Genomic DNA, 15,000 nt, shown 5'->3' with positions numbered 1-15,000 from the left:
ATATTAATAACAACACCACAAATTATATTAATAATAACTCTACAAATTATATTACTAATAACACCACTAATTATATTAATAATAACTCCACAAATGATATTACTAATAACACCACTAATTATATTAATAATAACTCCACAAATTATATTAATAATAACACCACTGATTATATTAATAATAACACCACTAATGATAATAATAATAACACCACAAATTATATTAATAATAATACCACAAATTATATTAATAATAATACCACAAATAATATTACTAATAATTCCAATAAGGATAATAATAAGAATACCACAAATGATCATAGTAGTAATACCACAAACAATAATAATAATAACAATACCACAAATTAAAATATTAATAGTACCACAAATACAATTCAATACCACAAAGTATATTAAAGTATATTAATGATATAGTGAAGCATGTTCAGCTATTCCTCGTCCTCCAGTGATAATGATACTTGTAAGAAACATACTTTATTTGTCGCCATGGAGGCGAGGATTAGTGATTTAGAATTAGCTAAAACACTGCGGATGGACGTTAGCCGCTAGCTAGCGAGCCATGTCTTAAATGAAAGCAGCTCTTCCTGAGGGTGTTTCAGTGTTATAACTTCACCTTTATCTTTACTTTTCACGCCAAAATGCATCCGTTCTCCCTTTTCTGTCTACACACTGTGTCTGCTTGTAAGTACTCAGTGTGTGCGCGCTGCCCAACATGCTCCTCTGCTCGTAAAGCCAGCAATGTCAACCGGTACTTTTCAACCAGAGTATACTGTAGTACGGTCTTTGATTCATTTTGATACTATCCCAGTACCGCGGTGTATACCGTACAACCCTAGTCCTGACCTTATCTCATCTTAACTTACCTTACCTTTGCAGGGCACGCTCATCCAGCACCTGAAAGAACACGTCCTCCACGGCAACATGACCAGCAGCGACGTCATCATCTACTACACCACGGTGGGTCCCCAGGAGCTCCTCCCCCCCCCGTCCCCCGGACTTGTCGGCCCGCTATTTTTAGCGGCGGTGTCACGGGCGCCATCGAAGGCGTTTTGTCTTAATTAGGCGCGCCGGAGGTTGGAACCGTGTGTCATTTTTAGTGCTGCCCTAAGATCTCGCAGGTGAACTTTTTAGTGCTGCTGGTTTTCACACCGACCTTCCCAGTCCTGCTTTTTGTGAACTAAACACTCTTAAATTGATAATGAAACTGTAATGATCCTAAGGCTTGTGTGCGTGTGTGTGTGTGTGTGTGTGTGTGTGTGTGTGTGTGTGTGTGTCAGACGGGCTGGATGATGTGGAACTGGCTGGTGTCCGCTCTGGCAGTGGGAGCTTCAGTGGTCCTGTATGACGGCTCGCCCCTCATGCCCACCCCGAGCGTGCTGTGGAACCTGACCGACCAGCTGGGGTGAGTTTGCCGAGGCCCCGCCTCCACTTTGACAAAACCTCACTTTTTTCCGGGCCGGCAGCGTCGTTACGGTTGCAAAAATGACTATAAGTGTGCATGAGTGCTTATGGATATATATATATATATATATATATATATATATATATATATATATATATATATATATATATATATATATATATATATATATATATATATATATATATATATATATATATATATATATATATATATATATATATATATATATATATATATATATATATATATATATATATATATATATATATATATATATATATATATATATATATATATATATATATATATATATATATATACATGAATGATGTTTTTTATTGTATTTAATTTTTTAAATAAAACTTGGTTATAAGTGTGCATGAGTGCTTATATAAAAAATAATGTTAATTGTATTTAATATTTTAAATAAAACTTTGTTATAAGTGTTCATGAGTGCTTGTATGTATATAAAAAATTTAATAATTTAATTTATTTTTTTGAATACAATTTGGTTATAAGTGTGCATGAGTGCTTGTATAAAAAAATAAAATGATAATTTTTTTTTTGCTAAAACTTGGTTAGAAGTGTGCATGAGCGCTTATACAAAAAAGGAAAAAAATCATTGTATTTAATTTTTTAAATAAAACTTGGTTATAAGTGTGCATGAGTGCTTATATAAAAAAATAATGTTAATTGTATTTAATATTTTAAATAAAACTTTGTTATCAGTGTTCATGAGTGCTTGTATATATATATAAATATTTTTATAATTGAATTTATTTTTTAAAATACAATTTGGTTATAAGTGTGCATGAGTGCTTGTATAAAAAAATAAAATGATAATATTTTTTTTTGCTAAAACTTGGTTAGAAATGTGCATGAGCGCTTATACAAAAAAGGAAAAAAATCATTGTATTTAATTTTTTAAATAAAACTTGGTTATAAGTGTGCATGAGTGCTTATATAAAAAATAATGTTAATTGTATTTAATATTTTAAATAAAACTTTGTTATAAGTGTTCATGAGTGCTTGTATGTATATAAAAAATTTAATAATTTAATTTATTTTTTTGAATACAATTTGGTTATAAGTGTGCATGAGTGCTTGTATAAAAAAATAAAATGATAATTTTTTTTTTTGCTAAAACTTGGTTAGGAATGTGCATGAGCGCTTATACAAAAAAGGAAAAAAATCATTGTATTTAATTTTTTAAATAAAACTTGGTTATAAGTGTGCATGAGTGCTTATATAAAAAAATAATGTTAATTGTATTTAATATTTTAAATAAAACTTTGTTATCAGTGTTCATGAGTGCTTGTATATATATATATAAATATTTTTATAATTGAATTTATTTTTTAAAATACAATTTGGTTATAAGTGTGCATGAGTGCTTGTATAAAAAAATAAAATGATAATATTTTTTTTTGCTAAAACTTGGTTAGAAATGTGCATGAGCGCTTATACAAAAAAGGAAAAAAATCATTGTATTTAATTTTTTAAATAAAACTTGGTTATAAGTGTGCATGAGTGCTTATATAAAAATAATGTTAATTGTATTTAATATTTTAAATAAAACTTTGTTATAAGTGTTCATGAGTGCTTGTATGTATATAAAAAATTTAATAATTTAATTTATTTTTTTGAATACAATTTGGTTATAAGTGTGCATGAGTGCTTGTATAAAAAAATAAAATGATAATTTTTTTTTTGCTAAAACTTGGTTAGGAATGTGCATGAGCGCTTATACAAAAAAGGAAAAAAATCATTGTATTTAATTTTTTAAATAAAACTTGGTTATAAGTGTGCATGAGTGCTTATATAAAAAAATAATGTTAATTGTATTTAATATTTTAAATAAAACTTTGTTATCAGTGTTCATGAGTGCTTGTATATATATATAAATATTTTTATAATTGAATTTATTTTTTAAAATACAATTTGGTTATAAGTGTGCATGAGTGCTTGTATAAAAAAATAAAATGATAATATTTTTTTTTGCTAAAACTTGGTTAGAAATGTGCATGAGCGCTTATACAAAAAAGGAAAAAAATCATTGTATTTAATTTTTTAAATAAAACTTGGTTATAAGTGTGCATGAGTGCTTATATAAAAAATAATGTTAATTGTATTTAATATTTTAAAAAAAACTTTGTTATAAGTGTTCATGAGTGCTTGTATGTATATAAAAAATTTAATAATTTAATTTATTTTTTTGAATACAATTTGGTTATAAGTGTGCATGAGTGCTTGTATAAAAAAATAAAATGATAATATTTTTTTTTGGTAAAACTTGGTTAGAAGTGTGCATGAGTGCTTATACAAAAAAAAGTAAACAAATTATTGTATTTAAATTTTTAAATAAAACTTGGTTATAAGGGTGCATGAGTGCTTATATAAAAAATAATGTTAATTGTATTTAATATTTTAAATAAAACTTTGTTATCAGTGTTCATGAGTGCTTGTATATATATATATATAAATATTTTTATAATTGAATTTATTTTTTTAAATACAATTTGGTTATAAGTGTGCATGAGTGCTTGTATAAAAAAATAAAATAATAATATTTTTTTTTGCTAAAACTTGGTTAGAAGTTTGCATGAGCGCTTATACAAAAAAGGAAAAAAATCATTGTATTTAATTTTTTAAATAAAACTTGGTTATAAGTGTGCATGAGTGCTTATATAAAAAAATAATGTTAATTGTATTTAATATTTTAAATAAAACTTTGTTATCAGTGTTCATGAGTGCTTGTATGTATATAAAAAATTTAATAATTGAATTTATTTTTTTGAATACAATTTGGTTATAAGTGTGCATGAGTGCTTGTATAAAAAAAAAAAAATTTTTTTTTTTGCTAAATCTTGGTTAGAAGTGTGCATGAGCGCTTATACAAAAAAGGAAAAAAATCATTGTATTTAATTTTTTAAATAAAACTTGGTTATAAGTGTGCATGAGTGCTTATATAAAAAAATAATGTTAATTGTATTTAATATTTTAAATAAAACTTTGTTGTAAGTGTTCATGAGTGCTTGTATGTATATAAAAAATTTAATAATTTAATTTATTTTTTTTAATACAATTTGGTTATAATTGTGCATGAGTGCTTGTATAAAAAAAATAAAAAAATTTTTTTTTTTGCTAAATCTTGGTTAGAAGTGTGCATGAGTGCTTATACAAAAAAAAGTAAAAAACATAATTTTATTTAATTTTTTAAGTAAAACTTGGTTATAAGTGTGCATGAGTGCTTGTATAAAAAAATAAAATCATATTTTTTTCGCTAAAACTTGGTTAGAAATGTGCATGAGTGCTTATACAAAAAAGGAAAAAAATAATTGTATTTAATTTTTTAAATAAAACTTGGTTATAAGTGTGCATGAGTGCTTATACAAAAAATACATAAATAACATTTAATTGTATTTATTGGTTATAAGTGTGCATGAGTGCTTGTATAAATTTTTAAAAAAAAATTGTATTAAATTTTTTTAAATGAAACTTGGTTATAAGTGTGCATGAGTGCTTATATAAAAACAATTAAAATAATCGTATTACATTCTTTTTAATGAAACTTGGTTATAAGTGTGCATGAGTGCTTGTATATTTTTTAAAACATGTTTTTATTTACATTTTAAATAAAACTTGATTATAAGTGTGCGTGAGTGCTTATATAAAAACACATTTTTATTGTATTACATTTTTTTAAATAAAACTTGGTTATAAGTGTGTGTGAGTGCTTATATAAAAAACAATTTTTATTTTATTACATTTTTTTAAATAAAACTTGGTTATAAGTGTGCATTACTGCTTATATATATATATAATATATTTAATTGTATATAACTTTTTTAACACAACTTGGTTATAAGTGTGCATTAGTGCTTGTATAAAAAACATGTAATTGTATTTAATTTTTTAAATAAAACTTGATTATAAGTGTGCATGAGTGCTTATATATATATATATATATATATATATATATATATATATATATATATATATATATATATATATATATATACATATATACATATATATGTATATATATATATATATATGTATATATATATATGTATATATATATATATATGTATGTATATATATATATATATATATATATATATATATATATATATATATATATATATATATATATATATATATATATATATATAAATAAAAAATAAAATAAATTCAATTGTGTTTAATTTTTTAAATAAAACTTGGTTATAAGTGTGCATGAGTGCTTATATATATAAAAAATAATAATTAAATAAAATACATTTAATTGTATTTAATTTTTTAAATAAAACTTGATTATAAGTGTGCATGAGTGCTTACAGTATATAAAAAACACATTTTTATTGTATTCAATTTTTTAAATAAAACTTGGTTATAAGTGTGCGTGAGTGCTTATATTAAAAAAACAACCTTTAATTGTATTTGATTTTTTTTTAAATAAAACTTGATTATGAGTGTGCATGAGTGCTTATATAACAAAAAATCATTAATTGTATTTATTTTTTTAATAAAATTTGGTTATGAGTGTGCATGAGTGCTTTTATGAAAAAAAATAAAAATTGTATTTTTTAAAAATAAAATTTGGTTATAAGTGTGCATGAGTGCTTATATATATATATATATATATATATATATATATATATATATATATATATATATATATATATATATATATATACATATATATATATATATATATATATATATATATATATATATATATTTTATTGTAAATAATTTTTTTAATATAACTTGGTTATAAGTGTGCATGAGTGCTTGTATATATATATAAAAAAAAAATACATTTGTGTTTATTTTTTTTAATACAACTTGGTTATAAGTGTGCATTAGTGCCTCTATTTAAAATAATAATAAAATAAAATACATTTAATTGTGTTTAATTTTTTTAAATAAAACTTGGTTATAAGTGTGCATGAGTGCTTATATATACATAAAAAATAATAATAAAATAAAATACATTTAATTGTATTTAGTTTTTTTAATAAAACTTGATTATAAGTGTGCATGAGTGCTTATGTTCAACAATACCGTGATATTAATGATAACAGTGATAACTTTGTTGACTTCCTGTCTTCAAGCGTCTTTTTATTGAAATGCGAGCACAGGTCTCGTGTCGCCAACAACGCCAACAGCACTTTTCTGCGTCCGCACGCGCCAACCTTTCACTTTCACAGTCGCGTTGTCATTTTTGGGGGGGGGGGGAATTACCATCGCGCTTTCCTGGATAATTCTGCCGCTTTGTGTCGGCCGTCAGGGGAGAAATGTGCCGTGGTCAGCAAAAGTCGGGGCTGTCCAAGTCCCGTCAGCAAAGAAAAAGCGCGTGACGTGAACGCCGCGACCACGTCGGACGGTAAGAAAGTTTGCCGAGTCTCGCAGGTTCCGCTGACTAACCAGCTCCAAATGTGCTTCTAGTCGTTTCCGTCGAAAACCTCCGACTGGGTAACGGCGTTAACGAGCTTTGCGGAGTAACGGCGGCCATCAAGGTGCCGACGAGCGATGACACCAAGATGGATGGAACCTTTTCAGCTGCCACGGACTTTTCCAACCAATTAGGTGCTGACGTTGCCTTAGTGCCGCCGTGGGAGTGCGCCTCTGCGATTGGCTGACAGGAACATTCTTACGCTCTCGTCCTGCGAGTCCACGACGGACCGTTTAATTGGGGCTGAATCTGTCAGAGTCCTAAACTCTCCTTGAGGCTTCCTGTCTTTTGGACTCTGATGTCCTATAATTGACATTTACACTTAGTCAGACTTGCTTTTTGCTGACCCTAATCTCTTAATAGGGTCAAACTATGGACCGCCGAAGTCTTCAATTTGACCCGCGAAACGTCATGAGTTGAACAAGGAAATATTGCCCGCAGGGAGATTGCATTCGTTCTAAAACAGTGCATAGATGCTGACGTTTTGTCGCCATCGAGTGAGTCAATGGCCTTTGATTATGCTTTGAATGGATCAGTGCACAGCATTTACTTATATGACCCAGTGAAAACAACCTTCCCTAGTCATGGTGAGAAAACAAACTAAAAATGCAACCAACACAAAATGCCAACAGACAACTTGCTCACTGAATTATTATTTTTTGACCCATTGAAAACAACCTTCCCTAGTCATGGTGCAAAAACAAACAAAAACACAACAAACACAAAATGTCAACAGACAACTTGCTCACGTTATTATTATTTTAATGACCCAATGGAAACAACCTTCCCTAGTCATGGTGCAAAAACAAACAAAAAAACGAAACAAACGCAAAATGTCAACAGACAACTTGCTCACTGAATTATTATTTAATGACCCAATGGAAACAACCTTCCCTAATCATGGTGCAAAAACAACCAGAAACTTCAACCAAAACAAAATGTCAACAGACAACTTGCTCACGTTGTTATTATTTTTTGACCCAATGAAACAACCTTCCCTAGTCATGGTGCAAAAACAAACAAAAAATGCAACGGACACAAAATGTCAACAGACAACTTGCTCACTGAATTATTATTTAATGACCCAATGGAAACAACCTTCCCTAGTCATAGTGCAAAAACAAACTAAAAATGCAACCAACACAAAATGTCAACAGACAACTTGCTCACGTTATTATTATTTTTTGACCCAATGAAAACAACCTTCCCTAGTCATAGTGCAAAAACAAACAAAAAATGCAACGGACACAAAATGTCAACAGACAACTTGCTCACTTTATTATTATTTTTTGACCCATTCAAAACAACCTTCCCTAGTCATGGTGCAAAAACAAACAAAAAATGCAGCCAACACAAAATGTCAACAGACAACTTACTCACTGAATGATTATTTTATGACCAAATAAAAACAACCTTCCCTAGTCATGGTGCAAAACCTAAGAAAAAATGCAACAACTTGCTCACTGAATGATTATTTTATGACCCAATGAAAACAACCTTCCCTAGTCATGGTGCAAAAACTACCAAAAACTTTAAACAAAACAAAATGTCAACAGACAACTTGCTCACTTTATTATTATTTTTTGACCCATTGAAAACCGCCTTCCCTAGTCATGGTGCAAAAACAAACAAAAACACAACAAACACAAAATGTCAACAGACAATTTGCTCACTGAATGATTCTTTTATGACCCAATGAAAACAACCTTCCCTAGTCATGGTGGAAAAACAAACAAAAAAACGCAACAAACACAAAATGTCAACAGACAACTTGCTCACTGAATTATTATTTAATGACCCAATGGAAACAACCTTCCCTAGTCATGGTGCAAAAACAAACAAAAAAACGCAACGAACACAAAATGTCAACAGACAACTTGCTCACTGAATTATTATTTAATGACCCAATGGAAACAACCTTCCCTAGTCATGGTGCAAAAACAACCAGAAACTTCAACCAAAACAAAATGTCAACAGACAACTTGCTCACGTTATTATTATTTTTTGACCCAATGAAAACAACCTTCCCTAGTCATGGTGCAAAAACAAACAAAAAATGCAACGGACACAAAATGTCAACAGACAACTTGCTCACTTTATTATTATTTTTTGACCCATTCAAAACAACCTTCCCTAGTCATGGTGCGAAAACAAACAAAAAATGCAGCCAACACAAAATGTCAACAGACAACTTGCTCACTGAATGATTCTTTTATGACCAAATAAAAACAACCTTCCCTAGTCATGGTGCAAAAACTAAGAAAAAATGCAACAACTTGCTCACTGAATGATTATTTTATGACCCATTGATAACAACCTTCCCTAGTCATGGTGCATTGTAATATTTTTTTTTTACTTACGACTGTAGCTTTTTTTTTTTTTCGTATGAACAAATAAGGTTGTTGATGTCATCACAGAAGGAAACTGTGATGACGACCATAGAAGCCGAAAATATGGTGGCACTAATAATAAAATAGGGACTCTACACTGTGCTGCCTTTTTGAAGACTCGCCTCCCAAGCTAAATATTTTATTATTTCTTTTAAGTTCGTTTTTTTTTTTTTTTTTTAAATATGTATTGTTATTTTTTTTAGAAAGTGAAAAAATATAAATAAAAAAGTCAAAATGAAACAATAAAATAATGTATTTTTACATTTTTTTTTATTGTTGTTCTTTTAAATGTATATATGCTGCCTTTTTGAAGACTCGCCTCCCAAGCTAAATATTTTATTATTTCTTTTAATTTTATTTTTTAAATTTTATTTAAAAAAAAAAAAAAAGTATTATTATAATTTTTTTAGGAAATGAAAAAATATAAATAAAAAAATCAAAATGAAACAATAAAATAATTTATTTTTAATTGTTTTTATTGTTGTTCTTTTAAATGCCAATCATTTCAGTTGTTTTTCAACAAAAACACCATCTCACCTCCCCTTTTTTTGATTGACAGCGGTGGTTACCACGGCGACATGACGGTTTTGATGAACAAACCATGGCGGTTCCACGGTACCTTCCGCCACACTCGCCTCCCAAAGCCGCGCCGTCCTCCGTTATCTTTGACTCTTTTTAATGTTTGCGCAAACCAAAGTTGATCCCCGATGGCTTTTTTGCCTTTGGTTATCCCTCATCTCTCGCCGACGCTTCGCTGAACACGCGCTCGTCCTCGTCCTGCCTTATTTATATTTAAACAATGATGGAGTCTGCCGAGCAGCTCCACTGGAGCAGATGGGATGAAGGGCGAGAGGCGTCTGCTCGCCGTGCCCTTTACGCAGCGAGAGAGGCTCGCTGTGCGGGGATTTAAGGGGAAACCAATCGAGCGCCGCATTAGTTCAGAGAGATCGCAGTCGCATCATAAACCCTCGCTTTTCCTCTTCGCTAATGCATCGTCTGATTCACTAAGATGTGATGTTCATCATTAGGGGATGTTCTTTTTCTCAACTCATTGCAACTGCTTTCTGGTGTCAGAAGTGGGATGGTTAGCCATGAAGTCGGAACATGATGAGTGGAAGGTGCGGGACATCCGTCTCTAGAAGATGGAGTGTAATGTCATTACAGTTCTATATACAATAGTGCACACCATGACTGTGGTGTCAGAAGTGGGATGGTTAGCCATGAAGTCAGAACATGATGATTGGATGGTGTGAGACATGGGCACATCTGTCTCTAGAAGATGAAGTGTAATGTCACTACAGTTCTAAATACAATAAGGCACACTATGACTGGTGTCAGAAGTGGGATGGTTAGCCATGAAGTCGGAACATGATGAGTGGAGGGTGTGGGACATCCGTCTCTGGAAGATGGAGTGTAGTGTCACTACAGTTCTAAATACAATCGTGCACACCATGACTGTGGTGTCAGAAGTGGGATGGTTAGCCATGAAGTCAGAACATGATGATTGGATGGTGTGAGACATGGGCACATCTGTCTCTAGAAGATGAAGTGTAATGTCACTACAGTTCTAAATACAATAAGGCACACTATGACTTTGGTGCCAGAAGTGGGATGGTTAGCCTTGAAGTCGGAACATGATGAGTGGAGGGTGTGGGACATCCGTCTCTGGAAAGTGGAGGAGTGCAATGTCACTACAGTTCTAAATACAATAAGGCACACTACGACTGGTGTCAGAAGTGGGATGGTTAGCTATGAAGTCAGAACATGATGATTGGATGGCGTGGGACATGGGCACAGCTGTCTCTAGAAGATGGAGTGTAATGTCACTACAGTTCTAAATACAATAAGGGACACTATGACTGGTGTCAGAAGTGGGATGGTTAACCATGAAGTCGGAACATGATGAGTGGAGGGTGTGGGGCATCCGTCTCTGGAAAATGGAGGAGTGCAATGTCACTACAGTTCTAAACACAATAAGGCACACTACGGCTAGTGTCAGAAGTGGGATGGTTAGCTACGAAGTCAGAACATGATGATTGGATGGCGTGGGACATGGGCACAGCTGTCTCTAGAAGATGGAGTGTAATGTCACTACAGTTCTAAATACAATAAGGCACACTATGACTTTGGTGCCAGAAGTGGGATGGTCAGCCATGAAGTCAGAACGTAGGACATGGGCTTGTCTCTGGAAGGAGAAGCAGTGGGACGTCACTACAGTTCTAAACACAATAGGGCACACCATGACTGTGGTGTCAGAAGTGGGATTGTTAGCCATGGAATCAGAACATGATTATTGGATGGTGTGGGACATTGGTCCGTCTGTCTCTGGAAGGGGGGAGGAGTGTAACGTCACTACAGTTGTAAACACAGTAGAGCACACCATGACTGTGGTGTCAGAAGTGGGACGGTTAGCAATGAAGTCAGACCATTATGATTGGATGGTGTGGGACAGAGGCCTGTCTATAGAAGGGGGAGTGTGAAGTCAGTACTGTTTTCAACACAATAAGGCACACCATGACTGTGGTGTCAGAAGTGGGATGGTTAGCCATGAAGTCAAACCATTATGATTTGAAGGTGTGGGGCATGGGCCTGTCTCTGGAAGGAGAAGCTGTGGGACGTCACTAGTGTATAAAACACAATAAGGGACACTATGACTGTGGTGTCAGAAGTGGGATTGTTAGCCATGAATTCAGAACATGATTATTGGATGGTGTGGGACATTGGTCCGTCCGTCTCTGGAAGGGGGGAGGAGTGTAACGTCACTACAGTTGTAAACACAGCAGGGCACACCATGACTGCGTTGTAAGAAGTGGGATGGTTAGCCATGAAGTCAGAACATGATGATTAGATGGTGTGGGACATGGGTCCATCCGTCTCTGGAAAATGGAGTGTAATGTCACTACAGTTCTAAATACAATAGGGCACACTATGACTGGTGTCAGAAGTGGGATGATTAGCCATGAAGTCAGTACATGATGATTGGATGGTGTGGGACAAGGACAAGGGTCCATCCTTCTCTGGAAGATGACGTGTAATGTCACTACAGTTGTAAATACAATAGGGCACACTATGACTGGTGTCAGAAGTGGGATAATTAGCCATGAAGTCAGAACGTGATGATTGGATGGTGTGGGACATGGGTCCATCCGTCTCTGGAAGTTGGAGTGTAATGTCACTACAGTTGTAAATACAATAGGGCACACTATGATTGGTGTCAGAAGTGGGATGATTAGCCATGGAGTCAGAACATGGTGGTTGGATGGTGTGGGACATGGGTCCATCCGTCTCTGGAAAGGGAGAGGAGTGTAATGTCACTACAGTTGTAAATACAACCGCGCACACTATGACTGGTGTCAGAAGTGGGATGATTAGCCATGAAGTCAGTACATGATGATTGGATGGTGTGGGACATGGGTCCATCCGTCTCTGGAAGGGGGGAGGAGTGTAACGTCACGACAGTTGTAAACACAGCAGGGCACACCATGACTGCGGTGTCAGAAGTGGGACGGTTATCTGCGACGCCATCCGTAACGTGGCTATTTGAAAGGGTTTGAAAGGTCCTCTATCTGATGGTGTCTTATCTTTCTGTCCTTGTTGTGAACAGCATCACCGTCTTCGGCACGGGGGCCAAGTGGCTGTCGGTGCTCCAGGAGAGGAACATGAAACCCGGTGAGCCGACACAGCAACACCCGAACAGACAGCAGCTCGGACAATGAGAGCAGATGGAGGCGATAATGTCGCTACTAGCGACGTGGTGTGACTCGTAAGGCCCTGCAGCCATTAGTGCGTGCATCAACAGTTTGTTCTCCTACATGACACTAAATGGGATGCATAAAAGGCCAGTTGTGGTTATTCATGAGTCACGGCGGCTAATTGCTTTTAGTGTTGCGGCTCTCTGGAGATCAGCACAGTTGTGTCAGCGCTTGTTAGCCGCCTGCTAATCTTCCTGGCCGCGACCCTCCATGACTGCGCTGCGCCTCCTCACCGGAGCTTTTGTCGTGACACCCTTTCCTTGTTTTACCCTTTTTTTTAAAAACTTGTACACCCTCCTTCTACTCGTCTAAAACACCGTGAATGGCGTCCATAAATGTAATGACTGCTCGACTAAGTGGAGCACTTTGATCAACACCAACGTGAACTCTTGGGTCTCCAATGAACTACCAACGCTTTTACCCCGCGTGCAAGTGTGCGTGCATGTGTGCACTTGTCTCACCGTCCTTGTGTGGACATACACTTGATAAAGCACCCTTTCTGTGAGGATCTTTTAACTTGTGTGGTCCTCACAACTACAAAAGTAAAATATTTGTTTTACTTTGTGTTTTGCATTCTGAAGTGAGGTTGCAAGTAGGGATGTCCGATAAATGCTTTAAAATGTAATATCGGAAATTATCGGTATCGTTTTTTGTTGTTGTTGTTGTTTTGTTTTTTTTGGTTTTTATTAAATCAACATAAAAACACAAGATACACTTACAATTAGTGCACCAACCCAAAAAACCTCCCTCCCCCGTTTACACTCATTCACACAAAAGGGTTGTATCTTTTCTGTTATCAATATTCTGGTTCCTACATTATATATCAATATATATCAATACAGTCTGCAAGGGATACAGTCCGTAAGCACACATGATTGTGCGTGCTGCTGCTCCACTAATAGTACTAACCTTTAACAGTTAATTTTACAAATTTTCATTCATTACTAGTTTCTATGTAACTGTTTTTGTATTGTTTTACTTTCTTTTTTTATTCAAGAAAATGTTTTTAATTTATTTATCTTATTTTATTTGATTCATTTAAAAAAAAAAAAAAGTACCTTATCTTCACCATACCTGGTTGTCCAAATTAGGCATAATAATGTGTTAATTCCACGACTGTATATATCGGTTGATATCGGTATCGGTTGATATCGGTATCGGTAATTAAAGAGTTGGACAATATCGGCATATCGGATATCGGCAAAAAGCCATTATCGGACATCCCTAATACATATATATATATATATGTATATATATATATATATGAAATACTTGACTTTCAGTGAATTCTAGCTATATATATATATATATATTTATTTTATTATACATATAAATAAAAGAAATACTTGAATTTCAGTGTTCTGGAGGTTATCCAGTAGATGGCAGTATTGTCCCGTTTAAGAGTGTCACAACATTGCTGTTTACGGCAGACAAACTGCTTTACGGTAGACTAAACGATTGTGCGTGCTGCTGCTCCACTAATAGTACTAACCTTTAACAGTTAATTTTACTCATTTTCATTCATTACTAGTTTCTATGTAACTGTTTTTGTATTGTTTTACTTTCTTTTTTATTCAAGAAAATGTTTTTAATTTATTTATCTTATTTTATTTGATTCATTTAAAAAAAAAAAAAGTACCTTATCTTCACCATACCTGGTTGTCCAAATTAGGCATAATAATGTGTTAATTCCACGACTGTATATATCGGTTGATATCGGTATCGGTTGATATCGGTATCGGTAATTAAAGAGTTGGACAATATCGGCATATCGGATATTGGCAAAAAGCCATTATCGGACATCCCTAATACATATATATATATGTATATATATATATGTATGAAATACTTGACTTTCAGTGAATTCTAGCTATATATATATATATATATATATATATATATATATATATATATATATATATATATATATATATATATATATATATATATATATATA

General features: G+C 33.1%; 1 protein-coding gene across 1 annotated transcript in view; it reads left to right on the top strand.

The window, feature by feature from the left end:
• aacs (acetoacetyl-CoA synthetase) overlaps positions 1-15,000 on the top strand; it is a 77,087-nt gene that overhangs the window by 38,808 nt on the left and 23,279 nt on the right. The window contains exons 9-11 of the mRNA XM_062024380.1: positions 894-974; positions 1,295-1,419; positions 12,896-12,960. Coding sequence (XP_061880364.1) covers positions 894-974; positions 1,295-1,419; positions 12,896-12,960 — 271 coding nt within the window. The remainder of the gene's footprint in view (positions 1-893; positions 975-1,294; positions 1,420-12,895; positions 12,961-15,000) is intronic.

The sequence above is a fragment of the Entelurus aequoreus genome, linkage group LG17 (genome assembly GCF_033978785.1).
Source record: "Entelurus aequoreus isolate RoL-2023_Sb linkage group LG17, RoL_Eaeq_v1.1, whole genome shotgun sequence".
NCBI lineage: Eukaryota > Metazoa > Chordata > Actinopteri > Syngnathiformes > Syngnathidae > Entelurus > Entelurus aequoreus.
This window is presented reverse-complemented; position numbering and strand designations above follow the sequence as displayed.